Genomic DNA, 23816 nt, shown 5'->3' with positions numbered 1-23816 from the left:
CACTTCCCCTTCACATCTGGGCTGCCTGAAAATGGAGAATACTTACAGCAATAGAAACAAAGTCACCTCAGTTGCTTTAGGGATCAGCTTCTGAGCTTGGTACTGAGAACCCTCTTTATCTGGATCCTGCTCATTCCTTCAGCCTCACTTTCCTGTCTCTTCTACCCCATGTGTGCTCCAGCCACATGCAATCTTTCCGTAGTCCTGCATATGCTAGGTAATCCTGTCTCAGTGCCTGTGCAGTTGCTCTTCCTCTGTCTATAGGGCCTTTCTCCTCTCTTTATCTGCTAATCTGAGTCAGCCTTCAAGCCTATAGGGCTCCCTGTCACCCTGGCTCCTTTAGGCAGAATGTGACCCACTGTCACAGTGCTTACCTTATACCGTATTGTGGTTGACTGGCTGGGAGCTCCTTCAGGGCAAAACCTGAGTCTGGCATCTTTCCCCAGTGCTCAGCACAGGGACTCGCAGAGCTGCAAACCCTCATGTGATAGCAGGGGTTCATTGCCCAAACTCTGGGGCTCTTTCTGCAGCAAGGAAGAGGAGAAGGAGCTCTGGTTAGAAGTGAGAAGGGAGGCCGGGTGCAGTGGCTTATGCCTGTAATCCCAGCACTTTGGGAGGCCGAGACGGGTGGATCATGAGGTTAGGAGTATGAGACCAGCCTGGCCAACATGGTGAAACTCTGTCTCTACTAAAAATACAAAAATTAGCTGGGCGTGGTGGCATGTGCCTGTAATCCCAGCTATTCGGGAGGCTGAGGCAGGAGAATATAGCAAGAAAAGGTTTGTCCTGAGACTATAGTAAGAAAAGAAAAGAACTGACTTCTAAAGAAAATAGTTTAGTCCATTTCAGAGTTTAAATGTCACTCATCAAGTATAATGAGCTAGGATCAGCTTTCTGACTTAGGAATCATACATGTATTCCATAAGTTTTAGTGCAGTTTTAAGCTGTAATAACTAACTTAAAAGCAGTTACTGTTGCCATTTTCAAACATAGGTACATAAACAACAACAGGGAAACCTAAAAATGTGTTATCAAGTCACAAAATTGAAGTGTAATGAAATTTAACCAATTAAACTTCAAAAAAAGAATATTTTAAACCAAGAATCATTGTTTTAATGGATACATATCATATTTCTTTGATTCTGAGATACATTTTTTTCACATTTTAAGTGCTCTGAAATTGGGAGACATTTTACCATCAACGGTGCATCATAGTTTAATTGGTAGCACTTTTTCTTTCTTAGTGGTACATAAAATAATGGCTCGCCTTACATCACTAGCATCTTAAAATACAGTATGTCATTTATTTTATAAAAGGGAACAAGATAAATATTACTTTCTAAACTCCTTTATATACTATCAGAAAATCTGGCTTTTTTTTTTTTTTTTTCCTGACAAACAGGGAGTCTGTTTATATGTCCACTTGTAAGTCCAATATGGCTGAGATGGGGTTAAGCTTTCAGTCCTCAGATGTCTCTTTACCAGACATGAATAGGCTCATGTCTACTTGGTCCTTTTTCTTAAAAGCTGTAAAACCAGGCATGCCCTCCATTCTTCTGGTGATGTATATTCTGTTTGGCACTATTCTCCCCCCAAATCAGCTACTATGATACTTAAAATCTGTGGTTGCAGTTAACGCTTTTTTGATTTCTGAAAGTGTTAGAGGCATCCCTAATAGCTACGGTGACCAGTAGGAGTTTGCATATTATTCAGAGTGCAATGGAAATTCACTGAGATGTTTGGAGTTGCAAATATACCTGATCTAAAAATTCTGATGGGGGAGGCATCACAGTTTTAGGAAGACTCCTAGATTTGGACTTGACTGACCTCAGTTTGCACCTTAGCTTTGCCACTTACCAGCTGTGTAGCCTAGAGTAAGTAACTTAACGTTGCTAAAGGTGCCCAAGACTACCTCCAGGTTTGATGATTTGCTAGGAGGACTCATAGGACTCAACAACTAGTCATACTCATAGCTATGATTTACGGCAGTGTAAGGAAAGCAATATCAGCAAAAGGAAAGGTTCATGGGGCAAAGTCTGGTGGAACCAGCACAAGCTTCCAGAGTCCTCTCCCGGTGGGGTCACATGGGATGCACTTCTTAATTTCCCCAGGAATGAACTGTGACATGTGAAACCTTACCTACTGAAGAAGCTCATCAGAGCCTTAGCACCCCAGGTTTTTATGGGGGACTGGCTGTTCATGTAGGTATCCTCTGCTGAGCATATACCAAAATTCCAGACTCCCAGAAGGAAAACAGGTGTTCAGCATAAACTACAGTTGTCCCTTGTATACACGGGAGATTGGTTGCAGGACTGCCAGCATATATGCAGACCACATATGCTCATGTCCTACAGTCAGCCCTGGCAAACCGCAGTAAGCTGGCTTTCTGCATATGCCAGTTTCACATCTAGTGAATACTGCATTTTCCATCAGCGTTCAGTTGAAAAAAGGCCGCATATAAGTAGAACCACACAGTTCAAGCCTGTGTTGTTCAAAGGTCAACTGTTCATTGTACAAATAGTTTAGTCACAATGAGCCACTCTCTCAGTTCTTTTTTTTTTTTTTTTTTTTTTTTTGAGACGGAGTCTCGCTCTGTCACCCAGGCTGGAGTGCAGTGGCCGGATCTCAGCTCACTGCAAGCTCTGCCTCCCGGGTTTACGCCATTCTCCTGCCTCAGCCTCCCGAGTAGCTGGGACTACAGGCGCCGCCACCTCGCCCGGCTAGTTTTTTGTATTTTTTAGTAGAGACGGCGTTTCACCGTGTTAGCCAGGATGGTCTCGATCTCCTGACCTAGTGATCCGCCAATCTCGGCCTCCCAAAGTGCTGGGATTACTGGCTTGAGCCACCGCACCCGGCCCACTCTCTCAGTTCTGGTAGGAACCCTCCTGAAATCCAAGTTCCCAAACCCAGCCAAGAGTCAGCCTTGCTGATAGGGTTTTCTAAGTATAATAGCCTCCGGCCTACTGTGTTAAATCTTTTCTGTGCACTCAGTAAATTGAGGTTTATAGTAGAACCTTTCCTTGTTATGTCACAGAATTGTTGTAAACATCAAAGCCAGATGAGGGAGAGCTGGGCGCAGTGGCTCATGCCTGTAATCCCAGCACTTAGGGAGGCCAAGGTGGGAGGATCACTTGAGCCCAGGAGTTCAAGTCCAGCCTGGGCCATATACTGAGACCTTGTCTCTATAAAAAATTTTAAAATGAGCTGGAGCTGAGCATGGTGGCTCATGCCTGTAATCCTAGTACTCAGGGAGGCCAAGGCAGGTGGATTGCTTAAGCTCAGGAATTTGAGACCAGTCTGGGCAACATGGTGAAACTCTGTCTCTACAAAAATTAAAATTAAAATTAAAAATTAGCCAGGGTCAGGGTGCATGCCTGTGGTCCCAGCTACTTGGGGGGCTGAGGCAGGAGGATTGCTTACACTGGGGAGGTTGAGGCTGCAGTGAGTTGTGTTCATATGGCTGCACTACAGCCTGGGTGACAAAGTGAGACCCTGTGTCAAAAAAAAAAATAACAAGGTAAGGCGCAGTGGCTCATGCCTGTAATCCCACCACTTTGGGAGGCGAAGGCAAGTGGATCATGAGATCAGGAGTTTGAGACCAGCCTGGCCAATGTGGTGAAACCCTGTTTCTACTACAAATACAAAAATTAGCTGAGTGTGGTGGTGCACGCCTGTAGTCCCAGCTACTCGGGAGGCTGAAGCAGAAGAATCGCTTGAACCCAGGGAGGCGGAGGTTGTAGTGAGCCAAGATCATGCCACTGCACTCCAGCCTGGGCGACAGAGCAAGACTCTGTCTCAAAAAAAAAAAAAAAAAAAAAAAGGTACCAGGCATGGTAGCATGTGCCTGTAGTCCCCGCTACTCAGGAGGCTGAGATGAGAAGATCGCTGGAGCCTTGGAGGCAGAGGTTACATTGAGCCATGAGCCATGATCATGCCACTGCACTCCAGCCTGGGCAACAGAGTGAGACCTGTTTCATAAATAAATAAACCAGATGAGGACTTTGAAAGTACTTTTGTTAATGAAGGCTTGAGCACTCATTGTTGATGACAGTTACAGTGTTCTTTGAGTGCCCCTGGTGGATTTTACATTGTGTTCTTTCGTTATTTTTCTCACCTGCTGCTGTTCACAGAGACCCCTTCCCATAATCCGTAACGGCTCTCCTGAGCCCCATCCTTGTGCCTGGTGCCATGTAGGACAGGAAGGATCAGAAATGAATTAGGCTATTGCCCTGAGGCACCTAGGCCAGTTTTTCTGGTCCTGTTGGTGGTGTGACTGGGTTACTTTTCGCTGCCTGTTTCTCCAGCTTCTCCTTTCTAGAGATGAAACCCTGCAGGTGGCCAGTGCTCACTGTATAACTGCGGTGCTTGTCCACTCCCCAGCAAAGCATGCCCCGGCCTTCATCCATGCTGACATCCCAGGTAGGGGAATGCTTCTAACCTTCCCCGCCCTATATTAGAAGGATGGGGTGGTGACAGGTTCAATTGTGTATGACAGACCCTATGAACTATGTCTCATAACATCTGAATCCTATTGCTACAGATTTCTTGTATGACCTTGAGCAATTTGTTACTGATTTTTGTCATTTATTTGGTCACCTATGAATAAAACCCTAATGTGGGGTGGTGGAAAGACCTGTGAACCAGGTAGGCAACAGGAAACAGTATTTTTCAAGGGACTGTTATGAGCAGGGACTGTTATGAGGTACATTGCAAATGTTACCACATTTAGGTCTTCATCTTCGCTATTTTATAGATAAGGAAATTGAGGATCAGAAAATGAAATAATTGGCAGGCCTAGTCAGTGGCAGAGATGGGATAAAAAGTCAAGCCCCTCTGACTCTTAAAAACTCTTTTCCCTTCATCCACACCACTGCCCATTCTGAGAATTAGGAGACTTAGGTTCCAATCCTACTTGCGCCACTAATAGTACCTCTTCTCTGGGACTCAGTTTCCCCATCTGTTAAAAAGAAGAGGTAAACCATAACCAAGGGCACTTTCCAGGTTTATTAGTGGATTAATGATCATGACTTATGGGGAGGATATGTGAACAGATGAAGTAGCAAGAGTAAGATGCTGAATAAATCCAAAGCCTTAGCATCAGTTAAGGGATCGTGATCACATGACTGTCATTTATTGTTTTCTCATCCTCTTCCTTGTCAGAGTTCCTCTTTGAGCATCTTTCTTCTTCCAGTGAAATGCTCGTCTGGTCCAGCTACAACTGCTTGACACTCCTGGCAGAAGAGCCACTCTTTTTTTCCAAGTGCCACACGGTGTATGGTTGGTAGTAAGGGTCCTGTACTAGCTTTGAGTTGGGTAGACAGACAGTTGGGTAGCAGCAAGCCTCCACCTTGGAGGGGAGCACTGAGTCTAGACATTTCATCAGCCCAAACTCATTACCAGATTTCATATGCAAGTATTGATATCCAAATGTTCTGCTGTTCACTGATTATCAGAAGTGTATATGTTTAGACGCTTCAGCAAGAGAAGGACACTTCTCTTAGCCACTAAATGAATTCCTGTTGCATGTTAACAACAACTCTAAACAGTGTTACTCAACCTTAGATTTAGTTATTTCCCATGCCCCAGATTTCTAACCATCTAGGTAGTCTCTAAGTTTTGCTAATTTATTCTTTCTAAGTTTCTTGAAACTATCCTTCCTTGTCTGGGACTTTTTTTTTTTTTTTTTGAGATGGAGTCTCACCCTGTCACCCAGGCTGGAGTGCAATGGCGTGATCTCGACTCACTGCCACCTCCGCCTCCCAGGTTCAAGCAATTCTCTTGCCTCAGCCTCCTGAGTAGCTAGGATTACAGGCATGTGCCACCACACTCAGCAAATTTTTTGTATCTTTAGTAGAGATGGGGGTTTTACCATGTTGTCCAATCTGGTCTCGAACTCCTGACCTTGTGATCCACTTACCTTGGCCTCCCAAAGTGCTGGGATTACAGGCATGAGCCACTACGTCGGGCACCTTTTTTTTGTTTTTGAGACCGAGTCCTGCTCTGTTGCCCAGGCTGGAGTGCAATGGCACGATCTCGGCTCATGGCAACCTCTGCCTCCTGGGTTCAAGCAATTATCTTGCCTCAGCCTACCGAGTAGCTGGAATTAGAGGTGACTGCCACCATGCCTGGCTAATGTTTTTGTATTTTTAGTAGAGATGGGGTTTCACCATGTTGACCAGACTGGTCTCGAACTCCTGATCTCAGGTGATCTGCCTGCCTCAGCCTCCCAAAGTGCTGGGATTACAGGTGTGAGCCTGCTGTCTGGGACTTATTATATCACATCTAGATTTTTAGAGTAGGCACATTCAGTCATTCATTTTATATTCCTAGTATAAGCCAGGCACCAGGCTGGAACCTGGAAATTTAGAGATAACAAATAACATTGGTCCTTGCCCTCAGAAAAGGGAGAGATATGCAAAGGGAAATTTCGTTATGAGCTGATTAGAGCTCTGCTAGAGGGAAGCACAGGAGCTGTGGGGTCACAGGGGAGAGTCACAGCTCTAAGTGGATCAGGGAAAGCTTTTTAGAGGAGTGGGGTTTTGACCTGATTCTCCAAGGAGGAACAGGAGTATGCCAAGTGGAGAAAATACATCTTGGTCAGTAGGTGTTCAGTGAAAACCTCAAGTGCCAGGGATTGTGCTATGGCTTGCACTGGGTGTTGGGGAGATGAATCAGATGAGGGCCCAGCCTCAAAGATCTCACAGTCTGGTCCCATTAGCTCAATCTTGTCAGGGTCCCTCCACGAGCGGCCTCCAACTGATACATGCTGTCTGGAGCCTGTAACCTCTCCTGGGTGGGCAGTGAAGGAACAAGAGAGCACTGATCCCTGGCCTCTGTCATGTCATCCTGTGGTAGGGATCGAGGCAGTGGTGAGGAGCCTGCAGGGAAGCCTGGAGATGAACAACACAGAGCTGCACAAGCAGGGCCTGTTGCTTTTCACTGAAATCCTGACCCGGTGAGCAAAGTGGTAGAACATGAGGCTTGTAGGGGCCAGACTGCAGAAGGAAAAGTGGGCTTTCATTCCTGGTGGGGTCAGTGATAAGAGTTCACCTACTCATTTCTCATCTACCATTTCTCAGGCAGCCAGAGGAGATCAAGCTGTTCACAAACTCAGCCATGTGCAGAGATGCTGGCCGTGCCCTCCAAGAAGCAGTTAGCAGCCCTGTGCTGGAGGTGGCTGCTGAGGCTGTGAAGGCCACTTCTGCTTTTCTGAGGTGAGAGACCCAGGCAGGCTAAACTTTCCATCCCTGCATGTACCTAAGGGCCTGTCGAGGCCAGGGCAGCTGATGATTACTTATAATACCTAATATAGTTGACTATTCATAATTGTGGATTCCACATCCATGGAATCACCCAACCACGGATTGATTTTTTTTTTTTTTTTTTGGAGATGGAGTTTTGCTCTTGTTGCCTAGGCTGGAGTGTAATGGTGCGATCTCAGCTCAATACAATCTGTGCCTCCTGGGTTCAAGTGATTCTCCTGCCTCAGCTTCCCAAGTAGCTGGGATTACAGGTGTGCACTACCATGCCCGGCTAATTTTTGCATTATTGTTAGAGACGGGGTTTCACCATGGTGGCCAGGCTGGTCTCGAATGTGTGACCTCAGGTGATTCACCTGCCTCAACCTCCCAAAGTGCTGGGATTACAGGCGTGAGTCACCGCACCCAGCTGAAAATTTTAAAGAATGGATGGTTGTCTCTGTACTGAACGTGTATAGACTTTTTTTCTTGTTATTATTCCCTAAACAATACAGTACACACTGGGCATGGTGGCTCACACCGGTAATCCCAGCACTTTGGGAGGCCAAGGTGGGTTGGATCACCTGAGCCCAGGAGTTCAAGACCAGCCTGGGCAACATGACAGAACCTGTCTCTACTAAAAATCCAAAAATTAGCCAGGCATGGTGGTGCACACCTATAGTTCCAGCTACTCTAAGCCTGAGGTGGAAGGATTGCTTGAACCTGGGAAGCAGAGGTTGAGGTGAGCTGAGATCACACCACTGCACTCCAGCCTGGGTAACAGAGTGAGACCTTGTCTTAAAAGAAAAAAGAAAAAAAAAAAACAAAAGAAACCCGGTCAGGCACAGTGGCATATCCCTGTAATCCCAACACTTTGAGAAGTCAAGGCAGGCAGATCACTGGAGTCAGGAGTTCAAGACCAGCTTGGCCAACGTGGTAAAATCCCTTCTCTACAAAAACTTAGCTGGGCATGGTGGCACATGCCTATAGTCCCAGCTACTCAGGAGGCTGAGGCACGAGAATTGCTGTGGAGGTTGTAGTAAGCCAAGATTGCGCCACTGCACTCTGGCCTGGGTGACAGAGCGAGGCTCTGTCTCACAAGAAAAAAAGAACACCCAAACAGTATAATGACTATTTATATGGCATTTGCATTGTATTAGGTATTATATGTAATCTAGAGATGATTTAAAGTATACTGGAGGACCGGGTGTGGTGGCTTATGCCTACAATCCCAGTACATCGGGAGGCCGAAGTGGGTGGATCACCTGAAGTCGGGAGTTTGAGACCAGCCTGGCCAACATGTAGTAGAAACCCCGTCTCTACTAAAAATATAAAAAAATTAGCCGGACGTGGTGTCACACACCTGTAATCCCAGCTACTCAGGAGGCTGAGCTAGGACAGTTGCTTGAACCTGGGAGGTGGAGGTTGCAGTGAGTGGAGATCGCACCATTATACTCCAGCCTGGGCAACAGAGCGAAATTTCGTCTCAAAAAATAAAATAAAATAAATAAAGTATGCTGGAGGATGTGCATATGTTATATGCAAATACTATACCATTTTATATAAGGAGCTTGAGCATCCTGGTTTTGGCATCTTCAGAGGTCCTAGAACCAATTCCCCACAGATACTGAGGGACGACTATGCAATGTCAATGCAATGTAGACGGGGTATGGTGGCTCACACCTGTAATCCCAGCACTTTGGGAGGCTGAGGCGGGCCAATCACCTGAAATCAGGAGTTTAAGACCAGCCTGGCCAACATGGTGAAACCCTGTCTCTACTAAAAATACAAAAATTAGGTGGGCATGATGGCACATGCCTGTAATCCCAGTTACTCAGGAGGCCGAGGAAGGAGAATTGTCTGAGCCTGGGATGCGGAGGTTTCTGTGATCTGAGATCTTTCCACTGCACTCCAGATTGGGGCCACAGAGTGAGATTCCATCTCAAAAAACAAACAAACAAACAAATTAATGCAATGTAAATAGTTGTCATGCTGTATTTTAAAATTTTTTTGAGACTGAGTTTTGCTGTTGTCCAGGCTGGAGGGCAGTGGCTTGATTTTGGCACACTGCAACTGCCACCTCCCAGGCTCAAGCAAGTCTCCTGCCTCAGCCTCCAAAGTAGCTGGGACTACAGGTGCATGCCACCATGCCCAGCTAATTTTGTATTTTTGTAGAGACGAGGTTTTGCCACGTTGGCCAGGCTGGTCTCGAACTACTGACCTCAGGTGATCCACCTGTGTCGGCCTCCCAAACTGTTGGGATTGCAAGCATGATCCACCGTGCCTGGCTTACATTTTATATATTTTTTTTATTGTTGTATCGGTTTTTTTTTTTTTTTTTTTGAGACAGTGTCTTGCTCTGTTGCCCAGGCTGGGGTGCAGTGGCTCAATCTTGGCTCACTACAACCTCTGCCTTCTGGGTTCATGCCATTCTCCTGCCTCAGCCTCTCGAGTAGCTGGGACTACAGGCGTGTGCTACCACGCCTGGCTAATTTTTTTGTATTTTTAGTAGAGATGGAGTTTCACTGTGTTAGCCAGGATGGTCTCGATCTCCTGACCTCGTGATCTGCCCACCTCGGCCTCCTAAAGTGCTGTTTTTTGTTTTTTGTTTTTTTGAGACAGTTTTGCTCTTGTTGCCCAGGCTGGAGTGCAATGGCATAATCTCAGCTCACCACAACCTCTGTCTCCTGGGTTCAAGTGACTCTCTCCTGCTGCAGCCTCCTGAATAGCTGGGATTACAGGCATGCGCCACCACACGCGGCTAATTTTGTATTTTTAGTAGAGACAGGGTTTCTCCATGTTGGTCTGGCTGATCTTGAACTGCTGACCTCGGGTGATCTGCCCATCTTGGCCTCCCAAAGTGATGGGATTACAGGCGTGAGCCACTGTGCCCAGCCATATTGTTATTTTTTGTAAGTTTTAAAAAATATTTTTGGTCCATAGTTGGTTGAATCCATGGATGCAGAATCCACAATACAGAGGGCCAAATTATACTTCCAAAATGTTATATTATCATGTCTTTTGTATTTTCTCTGTTGTTTTGAATTTACATCTTGAAAGAAAATTCTGTTTCATTTTGGTAAGGAGTAGCAGAGATAAATGTATCTGTTGACTCCATCATCTTTAATCAGAAGCTGGCAGCTCTTTAACAACTATGAACTCCAGTCTCTAGCCCTGGTTCTCTTACTGTAGTTTCTCTTTGAATGCTCTCAGCCACTCACAGAGCTTCAGCTACTATAGCTATATGTTGATAATGCTCAAATCTGTAGTTCATGCCTAAAATGCCTGTATTACTTTCCTATTGCGGCAGGACCAAATTACCACAAAGTTGGTTTAAAACAACAGATATTTACCTTCTCATGGTTCTAGGGGCCAGAAGTCCAAAATCAGTATCACTGAGATGAAATCAAGGTGTCAGCAGGGCCACACTCCCTTTGGAGCCTCTAATAGGGAACCCTTCCCTGCCTCTTCCAGCATCTGGTGGCTGTGGGCATTCCATAACTTATGGTCATATTACTGTAATCACTGCCTCTGTGACCACATTGTCTTCTGTTCTCTTTGTATGTATACTCTCCCTCTGCCTTTTCTTTCTCTCTTTTCTTAAAATTTTTTTTCTTTTTTCTTTTTCTTTTTTTGAAACGGAGTGTTGCTTTGTCTCCCAGGCTGGAGTGCAGTGGCATGATCTCGGCTCACTGCAAGCTCCGCCTTCCAGGTTCACACCATTCTCCCGCCTCAGCCTCCCAAGTAGCTGGGACTACAGGCGCCCGCCACTATCCCTGGCTAATTTTGTTTTTGTATTTTTAGTAGAGATGGGGTTTCACCATGTTAGCCAGGATGGTCTCGATCTCCTGAGCTCGTGATCTGCCTGCCTCCACCTCCCAAAGTGCTGGGATTACAGGTGTGAGCCACCGCACCCGGCCAAAAAATTTTTTCTTATTTTTTGTAGAGATGGGGATCTTGCTATATTCCCCAGGCTGGTCTTGAGCTTCAGGCCTCAAGTGATCCTCCGACTTTGACCTCTCAAAGTACTGGGATTACAGTCATGAGTTATTATGCCTGGCTGCCTCTCTCTTATAAGAATACTTATGATGGCATGTAGGGGACCACCTGAATAATCCAGGATAACTGCTTTATCTCAAGATTCTCTGTGAAAACTTTACTGTAGAAAATAACATTCATAGGTTCCAGGGATTAGGACCTGACATCTTTGGGTACCACCATTCAGCCCACTATAGTGTTTTCCTGAACTCCAGATGACATTTCCAACTGCCTGGTGCTTTATTCCAGAAACTTCAATCTCAATTTGTCCATGCGACTGGGATATAGATAAAAACACCCAATTTGGGATCTGAAGAATTAGATTTGGGTCCCTGACTCCACAAGCAGTACTCAGTCACTTCTTGCTCATTCCTCTGATCTGCTTTCTGTTTCTTGAACACATCAATCTTATTCCTGCCACTAATTATTCCAACTCTGCCCAAAATAATATTCCCTTAAATCTTTGTGACTGCTTTTTTCTTGTCATTCAAGTCTCATTCAGAATTTCCTTTCCTAATTGACCTTATCAGACTGCTATAGCATCTATCAAACATTTGAAAGTTCTTGTTTATTCTTTTTTTGTGACAGAGTCTCGCTCTGTCACCCAGGCTGGAGTGCAGTGGCACGATCTCCGCTCACTGCAAGCTCCGCCTCCTGGGTTCACGCCATTCTCCTGCCTCAGCCTCCCAAGTAACTGGGACTATAGGCGCCTGCCACCAGGCCTGGATAATTTTTTTTTTGTATTTTTAGTAGAGACGGGGTTTCACTGTGTTAGCCAGGATGATCTCGATCTCCCGACCTTGTGATCTGCCCACCTCAGCCTCCCAAAGTGCTGGGATTACAGGCGTGAGCCACCGCGCCCAGCCTCTTTTTTTTTTTTTTAATCAGAGTCTCACTGTGTCACCCAGGCTGGAGTGCAGTTGTGCGATCTTAGCTAACTGCAACCTCTGCCTTCTGGGTTCAAGCAATTCTCCTGCCTCAGCCTTCCAAATAGCTGGGATTACAGGCATGAGCCCCTGAACCCAGCCTATTCATTTGTTTTATATCTCCCCTCCCCTCACTAAAATATAAGCTCCAGGAGCTCAAGGACCTTGTCAGTTTTTTCACTGCTGTATCTCTGGCTCTTTGTAGGTAGTCAGTATGCGAATGAAGGATGTTAAAATGGACAGTGAGACTAAGGGATCCTAGCACCACAATGGGAAATTATTCCTTAGCAAGGTGCTTGAAATCTTAAAAAAAAAAAACAAAAAACCCAGGAAACCCATATGTATAGAGTAACTTTTATTTTGTTACCATATTTTCTCTTTTAAATTTCTAACAAAGTAATGTATTCAAATAATACAAAATAAGATATTGGTTGGGCATGGTGGCTCGCGCCTGTAATCCCAGCACTTTCGGAAGCCGAGGTGGGCAGATCACGAGGTCAGGAGTTCGAGAACAGCCCGACCAATGTGGTGAATCCCTGTCTTTACTAAAAATACAAAAATTAGCTGAGCGTGGTGGTGGGCGCCTGTAGTCCCAGCTACTCAGGAGGCTAAGGCAGGAGAATCGCTTGAACCTTGGAGGTGGAGGTTGCAGTGAGCCGAGATCATGCCACTGCATTCCAGCCTGGGCAACAGAGCAAGACTGTCTCAAACAAACAAACAAACAAACCAAACCCAAAATACAAAAATTAGCTGGGTGTGGTGGCACGTGCCTGTAATCCCAGTTACTTGGGAGGCTGAGGCAGAATCGCTTGAACCAGGGAGTTGGAGGTTGCAGTGAGCCAAGATCACGCTGCTGCACTCCAGCTTGGTGACAGAGCGAGACTCCATCTCAAAATAAATAAATAAATAAAATAAAATAAGCTGGGTGTGGTAGCATGCACCTGTAGTCCCAACTACTCTGGAGGTAAGGCAGGAGGATCGCTTGAGCCCGGGAGTTTGAAGTTACAGTGAGCTATGATCATGCCACTGCTCTCCAGCCTGGGTGACAGAGTGAGATCCTCTCTTGAAAATAAATAAATAAATTATACAGGATTTATCATGAAAAAGAATAGGCTGGGCATGGTGGATCACGCCTGTAATTCCAGCACTTTGGGAGGCCGAGGCAGGTGCATCACCTGAGGTCAGGAGTTCAAGACCAGCCTGGCCAACATGGTGAAACTTTGTCTCTACTAAAAATACAAAAAAATTAGCTGGGTGTGCTGGTGGGTGCCTATAATCCCCATCTTAAATTTAAGACATTATTCGTTGACTTGCCAGTAAGAAAGATCAAGATTTAGTTAGCTCACATTTTTTGTCTTCTCTACATGTCCTTGGCATTTTTGCTATTTAATATTTTGTTTTTAACCTTTAAATAATGTACCTAAAACTGGTATTTCTTGTTCCCTCAACTTGAAAGCAGTGTCTCCTGAGTTCCTACGTGGTTAACAGTACCCCAGTTCTTCTTCTTTTCCCCTCTCTTCCCTACTTCTATTTCTCAAGGCCAGTCAGCTGTACCTTTAATTTTACATTGTGAAAGTTGTTAATATTTATAATCTCTTCTGTAACTATATTTAAATCTTTGTAATTTGACTCTAGGTTGGTTCTAAAAATTGAAACAAAAAATAGCATTTACATGACAGTGACTTCAGTCTGTTTCCTTTCCTCCTTTGTCCTTCCCTGAATTTGAATCTCTAAATCTAGGGCATGAATTCCAGAGTGGGTGGGATGAGTAAACCAACAAGGTAACAAAAGCATAAGTAAGAGCAGTGTCAATCAGAGGCACCTATGCTGAGCTGGAAGTCTCCCAGCAGGACATTGCTAGAGGGGACCTGTAGTTTTGGGCAGGAGGTGGTATTTCAGTTGTGCTATGAAGGGTGAGAGTTAGATTTGCTAGGATTAGTGAAACATGGGTTGGAGACTTTAGGGTGCAGTAGCCAGTTGACCAGCAGGTTACATGAAGTGGGTGTTTCCTGGAGAAGCAGGAAAGCTGTTGGGTTAGAATTATGGAGAGAGATGGATAGGGGGCAGGTTATTAAGCCTTGGATTATTTTACTTTTTTTTTTTTTTTGAGGTAGATCCTCGCTCTGTTGCTCAGGCTAGAGTGCAGTGGCTCAATCTTGGTCCACTGCAACCTCCGCCTCCTAGGTTCAAGCGATTCTCCTGCCTTAGCCTCCCGAGTAGCTGGGACTATAGGTGCCTGCCACCACGCCTGGATACTTTTTGTATTTTTTTTTTTTGGAGATGGAGTCTCACTCTGTCACCCAGGCTGGAGTACAGTGGCCGGATCTCAGCTCACTGCAAGCTCCGCCTCCCGGGTTTACGCCATTCTCCTGCCTCAGCCTCCCGAGTAGCTGGGACTACAGGCGCCCGCCACCTCGCCCGGCTAGTTTTTGTAATTTTTAGTAGAGACGGGGTTTCACCGTGTTAGCCAGGATGGTCTCGATCTCCTGACCTCGTGATCCGCCCGTCTCGGCCTCCCAAAGTGCTAGGATTACAGGCTTGAGCCACCGCGCCCAGCCACTTTTTGTATTTTTAGTAGAGACGGAGTTTCACCATATTGGCCAGGCTGATGTTGAACTCCTGACCTTGTGATCTGCCCGCCTCAGTCTCCCAAAGTGCTGGGATTATAGGCTTGAGCCACCGCGCCTGGCCAAGGATGATTTTACTTTTGACTTTAACTTCCCAGAATGTTTACTGATGTGGTCCCTCTGAGGTGGGGTGGTTCAGAGGGTCTTTGGAAAGCACAACTAGACGGAAGAATGAAGAGTGAGAGCTGCTAAAAAGAATTTAAAGAGGCCAGGTACAGTGGCTCACACCTGTAATCCCAGCACTTCGGGAGGCTGAGGCGGGAGGATTGCTTCAGCTCAGGAGTTTGAGACTAGCCTGGATAACCTGAGGAAATGCTGTCTCTGCAAAAATTATCCAAGCGTGGTGGTGTATGCCTGTAGTCCCGGCTACTTGAGAGGCTGAGGTAGGAAGATTGCTTGAGCCCAGGAAGTTGAGACTGCTATGAGCTGTGTTTGTGCCACTGCACTCCAGCCTGGGCAACAGAGCGAGACACTGTCTCAAAACAAAACAAAACAAAACAAAAAAACCCCAAGAATTTAAAGATGGCAGAACTAGGGCTTGATGATTGTGTAATATCATCAAACTTGGAGCTCCCAGAGATGAAGAAGGAAAGGGGAAATCAAGCCTTAACCATATGCAATTGACTGAGAACCTGCTAGAAGGCCCAACAGATTGCTCTTAGTGCTCAACAAAGGCCCAGGGATGAGGATTAATAGGTTTTATTTCCTAGCTACTGTACTGGGTTAAATAGTGTCCCCCCAATATTGGTATCTGCCAAGAACCTGTGAATGTGCCTTATTTGGGAAATAGGGCCTTTGTACATTGAATCTGGTTAAGATAAGGTCATACAGCTCAGGCTGTAAATCCAGTGACTTGTCTCTATGTAAGGAGAGGGCTGTTTGAACATACAGTGACATATGGACATGCACAGAGGGAAGGTGGCCATGTGAAGACAGGCAGAAATTAGAGTGATGCAGCTGCAAGCCAATGAATGCCAAGGATTGTGGCCACCACCACAAGCTAAGAGGCAAGGAAGGATTTTTCTCAAGACCCTTTGCAGGTGTGTCCAATCTTTTGGCTTCCCTGGGCCACACTGGAAGAATTGTTTTGGCCCACACTTAAAATATGCTGACACTAACGATAGCTGATGAGCTTAAAAAAAAAAAAAAAAATGGCCGGGCGCGGTGGCTCAAGCCTGTAATCCCAGCACTTTGGGAGGCCGAGACGGGCGGATCACGAGGTCAGGAGATCAAGACCATCCTGGCGAACACGGTGAAACCCCGTCTCTACTAAAAAGTACAAAAAAAGTAGCTGGGCGAGGTGGCGGGCGCCTGTAGTCCCAGCTACTCGGGAGGCTGAGGCAGGAGAATGGCGTGAACCCGGGAGGCGGAGCTTGCAGTGAGCCGAGATCCGGCCACTGCACTCCAGCCTGGGGGACAGAGCGAGACTCCGTCTCAAAAAAAAAAAAAAAAAAAAAAAAAAGGGCCACACATAAATCTCAATTTTTTTTTTTTTTTTTTTTTTTTTTTTGAGACAGAGTCTTGCTCTGTCGCCAGGCTGGAGTGCTGTGTTGTGATCTTGTCTCACTGCAACCTCCAACTCCCTGGTTCAAGCGATTCTCCTGCCTCAGTCTCCCAAGTAGCTGGGATTACAGGCACGCGCCACCATGCCCGGCTAATTTTTGTATTTTTAGTAGAGATGGGGTTTCATCTCACAATGTTTTAAGAAAGTTTACAAATTTGTGTCAGGCTGCGTTCAAAGTTGTCCTGGGCTGCATGCAGCGTGTGGGCTGTGGGTGGGACACGCTTGCTTTAGAGGGGACATGGCCCTGACGGCACCTCGATTTCAGATTTCTAGCCTCCAGAACTGAGAGAGGATAAACTGTTGTTTTAAGCCACCCAGTTTGTGGTAATTTATTATAGCAGCCCTAGGAAACCAATACCTTGTAAAATAGTCATTCATCCATTTGACATCTGTTCTATTAATCATCAACTTATAATGCACCTGTCTCTGTTTAGGTAAAGTGAAAAGATGGGACTGGTCCCTTTCCTCTTGGGAACTCACAATTAAACTAGTCAATGACTCTAAGCTCATCTGAGTCTATAGAATCTGAGAGTTCAAATGGCCCTAAGTGTTACCTGTCTACATTTACCCCATACTCATAATGATTGAATCTCCAAAAGTACTTTTCCAGTCTCTGCATATAATCTTATAGAATGGGGAACTCACTTCTCCCTAGAGATGGTCCCCTGTACTCCTACAGACTTCGACTCAGAAAATTCTCAGACTGATGCCGGGTGCGGTGGCTCACGCCTGTAATCCCAACATTTTGAGAGGCTGAGGCGGGCGGATCATGAGGTCAAGAGATCGAGACCATCCTGGCCAACATGGTGAAACCCCGTTTCTACTAAAAATACAAAAATTATCTGGGTGCGGTGGTGTGCACCTGTAGTCCCAGCTACTTGGGAGGCTGAGGCAGGAGAATCACTTAAACCTGGGAGGCAGAGGTTGCAGTGAGCTGAGATTGCGCCACTGTACCCCAGCCTGGTGACAGAGCGAGACTCCATCTCAAAAAGAAGAAGAAAAAAAAGTAAGTTCTCACAATGGTTGCAGTGGCTCATGACTGTAATCCCAGCACTTTGAGAAGCTGTGGTGGGTGGATAACTTGAGGTCAGGAGTTTGAAACCAGCCTGGCCAACATGGTGAAACCCCATCTCTACTAAAAATACAAAAATTAGCTGGGTGTGGTGGTATGCGCCTGTAGTCCCAGTTACTCAGGTGACTGAGGCAGGAGAATTGCTTGAAACTGGGAGGTGGAGGTTGCAGGGAGCCAAGATCATACCACTGCAGTCCGGCCTGGGTGACAGAGTGAGACTCTATCTCTGGATCTTAGTAACATTTACCTATTGATCCTGGTTTTCCTCATTGAGTTAACAAAGTTTGATCCCTCTTCCCCAGGAGAGCTTGTTATTTAATGGAAAACAGTGGTTGTTACTCTCTTGATGCACGTTCAATTCTAGGTAGTGCTTCTTTCACCAGCAAGCTCTCCTCTGTGAGAAAACCTTGTATCCTTAATAGTAATAATAGACACAGCTGACATTTATAAGGACTTATTATGTATTAAGCATCATGCTAAGTGTTTGGCATACATTATTGAATTTGATCCCCATGATAAGGCTATGAGGAAAGCACTATTAAGCCTCATTTAATAGATGAGGAAATTGATGGTTAGAGAGGTCAAGGACTGTACAAGAAGTTGTGCAGCTAGATAAGCATGAAGTAAGGATTTTTTTGAGACAAGGTCTTGTTCTGTCACCCAGGCTGGAGTGCAGTGGTGTGATCACGGCTCACTGCAGCTTCTACCTTCTTGGGCTCAGGTGATCCTCCCACCTCTGCCTCTTGAGTAACTGAAACTATAGGTGTGTGCCACCACACTCGGCTAATTTTTTGTAGAGACTGGGTTTCACCATGTTGCCCAGGCTGGTCTCCATCTGCTGGGCTCAAGACATCTATTCATCTCAGTCTCCCAAAGTGCTGGAATTACAGGCATGAGCCACCATGCCTGGCCTGGAGTAAGGATTTTTTTTTTTTTTTTTTTTTGAGACGGAGTCTCGCTGTGTCGCCCAGGGTGGAGTGCAGTGGCCAGATCTCAGCTCACTGCAAGCTCCGCCTCCCGGGTTTTTTTTTTTACGCCATTCTCCTGCCTCAGCCTCCCGAGTAGCCGGGACTACAGGCGCCCGCCACCTTGCCCGGCTAGTTTTTTGTATTTTTTAGTAGAGATGGGGTTTCACCGTGTTAGCCAGGATGGTTAACCTCGTGATCCGCCCGTCTCGGCCTCCCAAAGTGCTGGGATTACAGGCTTGAGCCACCGCGCCCGGCCAAGTAAGGATTTTTATCAGATTAAATTCCATGTTCTGATCCAACCACACTGCCTCTCGTTGCCTAAGAACCTGGGGTTATCTTGGGAATACCCTTGCCTTACCATGAACCTACTTTTGTCTCTCTGGATGCAGGAAGGACCATCAGAGTGCTCCACCTGTGCAGTATGGGGAACTGCAGTCTTTGCTAGAAGCCATGCTAAACCGGTGTGCGGAGTTTTCCCAGACCTTGCTGAACAGGAGGCCCCTGGTCAGTGTACTGCAGCCTGCTGCTTCTGAAGATCATGCTGCAATGTGTTTTAGAAAGATAATTAGTATATTCCCTTACTTTTGTATGCTATTTCATGGCTTTTTCTCATGCACACATGGCTACTATGAGGCTTAAGGATTATTATTCTCATTTTTACAGATGGGGAAACTAAAGCCACGAGGGTTAAATAATTTTTCTCTAAGGTCTATAACTAGAAAGTACCTAAGCCTAGATACTAAATTCCAGGGTGTTTTTACACCAGTCTATTACATACATTCTCCGTTTATATCATATAAGCAGATAGAGTAAACATGCTCACAAAATTATTTGTCTGGATTCACTAGAGTCTTAGAATCTGAACCATATACAATGTGTTGTAGTTGCTGACTTTTAATAGCCTGTAGACTTAAGATATCAGGTAAGACACTGTCAGTGTGAATGTTGATTGTGTCTTTCAGGATTAACTTTGGAAACTAAGCTCTTTACACCTGATGGAGTGGAGATTTTCTTGTGTTTTAGAGCAACTAATAGGGCCATTACAGTCAAGCTAATGCCCACTAGCCTGTGACAGCTTTCTGCATAAAATAGACCAATAGCCATTCCTGTGGTTCAGAGAGACTGTTGGTTAAGATCCCTCCAACACTGCTACCATTTTTTTTTTTTTTTTTTTTTTTTTTTTTGAGACAGAGTCTCACTCTGTGGCCCCAGTCTGGAGTGCAGTGGCGCACGATCTTGACTCCCTGCAACCTCCGCCTCCCGGGTTCCAGCGATTCTCCTGCCTCAGCCGCCCGAGTAGCTGGGATTACAGGCATGCACCACCACACCTGGCTAATTTTTGTATTTTTAGTAGAGACGGGGTTTCACGATGTTGGCTAGGCTGGTCTCGAACTCCTGACCACCTCGGCCTCCTAAAGTCCTGGGATTACAGGCATGATCCACCGCACCAGGCCCCTGCTACCATTTTTTTTTTTTTTTTTTCTGAGATGGAATCTTGCTCTTGTTGCCCAGGCTGGAGTGCAGTGGCGTGATCTCGGCTCACTGCAACATTTGCCTCCGGGGTTCAAGCAATTCTCCTGCCACAGCCACCCTAGTAGATGGGACTACAGGTGCCTGCCACCATGCCTGGCTAATTTTTTTTTTTTTTTGTATTTTTAGTAGAGACGGAGTTTCACCATGTTAGCCAGAATGGTCTCGATCTCCTGACCTTGTGATCTGCCCGTCTTGGACTCCCAAAATGCTGGGATTACAAGCGTGAGCCACCACGCCCAGCTTTGCCACGATTTTTTAAAGGAGCTATTTGCAAGGATATAGCCAAGATCTCTTGGAAAGTTAGGTGTACAGGAATGTCAGACTGCAGTGTGAGAAGAAGAGGTCTACAGTCATCCAAGCATAGACTGAGACACAGCATATACTTGATCACTAGGTTCCTGTCTCTCCTTCCCACCTCAGGGCCATGCCTCCAGTAGAAATTCAGAGAAAGCCATTCTTCAAAGGGGAAAGTTCCTCCTGAGCACTCTGGAGGGATTTAGAAATGCCTGCAGGTGAGGAGCCCTCTGTGGTACGAAGTAATAGCATGGAAGGTAGGTGTGGAAGGGATTCAGACAATGGGTGAAGTTCTAGAGGCAATACTTGATTTCTGATACTCTGCTGTATGGCAAAGAGGATTTTGGCTGGGGTAGGATTTGCGGGGGTGTGGAGGAGGCTTGAGGGCAGGCAGCTAGGGGTAGGACCTTTCTAAAGATTCCTTCCTCATGGAGTTTTGCTACTGTGCCATGAGGTTGTGTCTTATTCACCTTCGCTCCCCACCACCCCCCAACTAGCCTAGCACTATAAGTATTCACTGAATGGTTGTTGAATTAATTCAGTTTACATTAACAAATGTTTGTTGTATCTACTGTGTGCCATGCCTGATGCTAGACAGTGGGGCTGGAAAGAAAAGTCAGAATGACTCCTGCCCGCAAGGAGCTCACAGTCTCTTGGGGAAGAGATGCTTTTTTGTATACGTGTGGGATTTGTTAGGTTTTCAAGAACCTGGGGAAGGTATTCCAGATGGAGAGAGCAGCATATTTAAAGGCAAATGAATGGGAAATAGCAAATAGCATAGCATATTCAGGGAAGTACACACAGTGGGGTGGAAGTACACATAGTTGGGGGAGGGGGAGGGAGCAAGAATCTGGAGATGTAGCCAGGGATCAAGTCCTCTCCTCATTGTGGTCTATTGAACTTTCTCCTGATCTGATAATAGAGATACTTTCCCTGGACCCTGAGCACAGGCACTCCCCGCTACCCCCCAGGAGGGTGTTTGTAATCTTTAGGTTGCATAGGTGGTAGTGGATATACTTACACATTGATTTCTTAGGTTGGCTATAGAATTCCAGAGTGAGCCTTCAGCCCAGGAGAATCCATTCACAGCTCCCAGCGCCAAGAAGGAAGACACCTTGGAGGCCTTCTCAGAATTTCTTCTCAGTGCCTGTGACTCGCTGTGTATCCCTATGGTGATGGTGCGTTCTCCTGAGCCATGGGCAGCATGAAGCTTGGGGCAGAGAGGAATGTGCAGGCGAGCCAGGCTCAGAGGCATAAGGCAGTAACTGCTCAAAGGAACTCTCTGGGGGCCTCAGCAGTGCGATTCTTGCTGCTACCTTTCCTTTGTTCTAAAAATAAAATGTAGTGTTTCATTATGAAACTAACAGGTTCCTCTTAAGAAAAAATAGAAAGCAGTAATAATAAAATAATAAGTTGGTAAGTTTATGGAGCAATAAGTGCCTAATATTCACGGCTGGATTTAGTTCTCCCAATGGCCCTGGGAGATGGATGCTATAATTTGCCCTAATTTACAGATAATGTTGTCATATTTCTATAGTTATAAAGCAAGCCCATAATGGTGCTGAGATTGAACCTATTACTTCAGGTCCCCTAGCTTTTCTTGTGTCTTTAATAATGAGCAGCAGTGAATGTCTGTTATCCAAGTGTTAATAAGGAACATGTATGTGTGTTCTGTAAAATGAGAGATGACCACTCTGAAGAGAGGCTTGATCCTGAAGAGCTTCATTCTGAATTGACCTGAGGTTGAGATGGTGGGAAGAGCAGGGCCAAGAGCTGCTGACTCTGGGTAACCTTGGATGAATCCTCTCCTGCTTGAGGTTTGGGTATCCTGTGAGCCTGTGAGGAGTACCTGTTAGTCAGGAAAGGGCAACTCCTAACCATCTACTGGGAACAGTAGGTGGCAGCAGGGAGGCACCTCTGGCTCTGCACGAGTGAGGTTCTCTTCCTTGAAGAAGCCATTGAGCTGGAGTCTGCAGGAGGTAGTGGTCAGGGACCCTGGACTGTGGCCCTGACTTAACCCACTAACAGTAAGACTTGGGCAACTCATGGCAGTTTACTAACCTGCCCTGCCTTCCTCCTAGATTTTTGAAGTGTTAGAGCTAAATCTAGAAGATCATAGAATTATTGTATTATTCCTTCTTTCTACTTTTCTGTATTTTACACATTTTCTTTAAAGAGCATATATTACTTTTATAATAATAAAAACAACCAAACTTGCTCTAAAAATGAAAGGAAAGGTGTCAACAAGAACAATGCCTCTGAGGACCCAGCTGTTTACAGAAAGGGAATTGAGACTCAGGGAAGGGAGGAGCTGACTGACTACCCAGGGGCACATTGTGGTGGCTATGTACAGAGCCTGAACTAGAACCCTGTTTTTTTTTTTCCCTAATTCAGAGCTGTGTCTACCACATAAGACTGCCTCATGACTCTTGAAGAATTACCTGAAGGCTGGTCTGAGTGCAATGGTATTTACAACTAATTGATCACAACCAGTTACAGATTTCTTTGTTCCTTCTTCATTCCCCCTGCTTTACTTGACCAGCCTTAAAAATAATAATAACAGGCCAGGTGCGGTGGCTCATGCCTGTAATTCCAGCACTTTGGGAGGCTGAGGCGGGTGGATCACTTGAAGTCAGGAATTTAAGACCAGCCTGGCCAACATGGCGAAACCCCGTCTCTACTAAAAATACAAAAATTAGCCGGGCGTGGTGATGCGTGCCTGTAATCCCAGCTGCCCAGGAGCATGAGCAGGCTAATCGCTTGAACCTGAGAGGCAGAGGTTTCAGTGAGCCAAGATCGCACCACTGATCTTCAGCCTGGGTGACAGAGACTCCATCTCAAAAAACAAACAAAAAACAACCCCCCCAAAAAAATAACAAATATGAAGGCAGTTTATTAACTATATTATTATTATTACTATAGTAATAGAAACATGAGAGTCACTCTGCATTATGGTTTAGAAAGCAGTTTTTATGCACCAGACCACATTTGTTTCTGGGAGGGATATCTTGTTATTCCCATTTTAGTCTTTTGGGAACAGAGGCACAAAGAGATAAAGTATCTAGTGCAATCTATTAGGTGATCCAAGCCTTAGATATAGGTTTGGACTTTAAGTTCCCTAGCTTTTCTTGTGTCTTTCAAGTGAAAGGAGTTAATCTACTGTTGCTAGATTTGATGAGAGTTTTCTCTGATGCCTTTTCTTCTTCAGAGACTCAATCCTGATGGGCTATGTTCTCTGGTTCTTTGCAGAGACATTTGGAACAGACCACCCACCCAGCTTTGATGGAAGTTTTCCTCTCAATTCTACACAGCCTCTTTATCATCGTTCCCCACATGAAGGAGAAGTTTTCCAAGAAGCTTGGTAGGCAGTAGGCAAATGTGGAGGTTGGGAGAGAGGCAAGCACCTTAGGCAGTGCTCAGAGAGTATTCAAAGAGAGCATAAGTTGTGGGTGCACATTTACTAATTCATTCAGAATCTGTATCCTTTGTCCACTGTTGAGTGAAAGGAAGTAACAGGCAGCAATCAAAAGTCATTAAAGGGGCTGGGGGTGGTAGC

General features: G+C 45.6%; 2 protein-coding genes across 2 annotated transcripts in view; one reads left to right on the top strand and one right to left on the bottom strand.

The window, feature by feature from the left end:
- SNU13 (small nuclear ribonucleoprotein 13) overlaps positions 1-23816 on the bottom strand; it is a 335885-nt gene that overhangs the window by 50423 nt on the left and 261646 nt on the right. The gene's annotated exons all lie outside the window — the stretch shown is intronic.
- The window catches only part of MEI1 (meiotic double-stranded break formation protein 1), a 97011-nt gene that overhangs the window by 23038 nt on the left and 50157 nt on the right, over positions 1-23816 (top strand). Inside the window, exons 7-14 of the mRNA XM_050806162.1 lie at positions 4305-4419; positions 5161-5277; positions 6856-6955; positions 7080-7214; positions 18823-18937; positions 20387-20478; positions 21297-21438; positions 23510-23621. Coding sequence (XP_050662119.1) covers positions 4305-4419; positions 5161-5277; positions 6856-6955; positions 7080-7214; positions 18823-18937; positions 20387-20478; positions 21297-21438; positions 23510-23621 — 928 coding nt within the window. The remainder of the gene's footprint in view (positions 1-4304; positions 4420-5160; positions 5278-6855; positions 6956-7079; positions 7215-18822; positions 18938-20386; positions 20479-21296; positions 21439-23509; positions 23622-23816) is intronic.

This window comes from Macaca thibetana, chromosome 10 (assembly GCF_024542745.1).
Source record: "Macaca thibetana thibetana isolate TM-01 chromosome 10, ASM2454274v1, whole genome shotgun sequence".
Classification (NCBI taxonomy): Eukaryota; Metazoa; Chordata; class Mammalia; order Primates; family Cercopithecidae; genus Macaca; species Macaca thibetana.
Note: the sequence above shows the minus strand (reverse complement) of the source record. Positions and strands in the feature narration are given on the sequence as shown.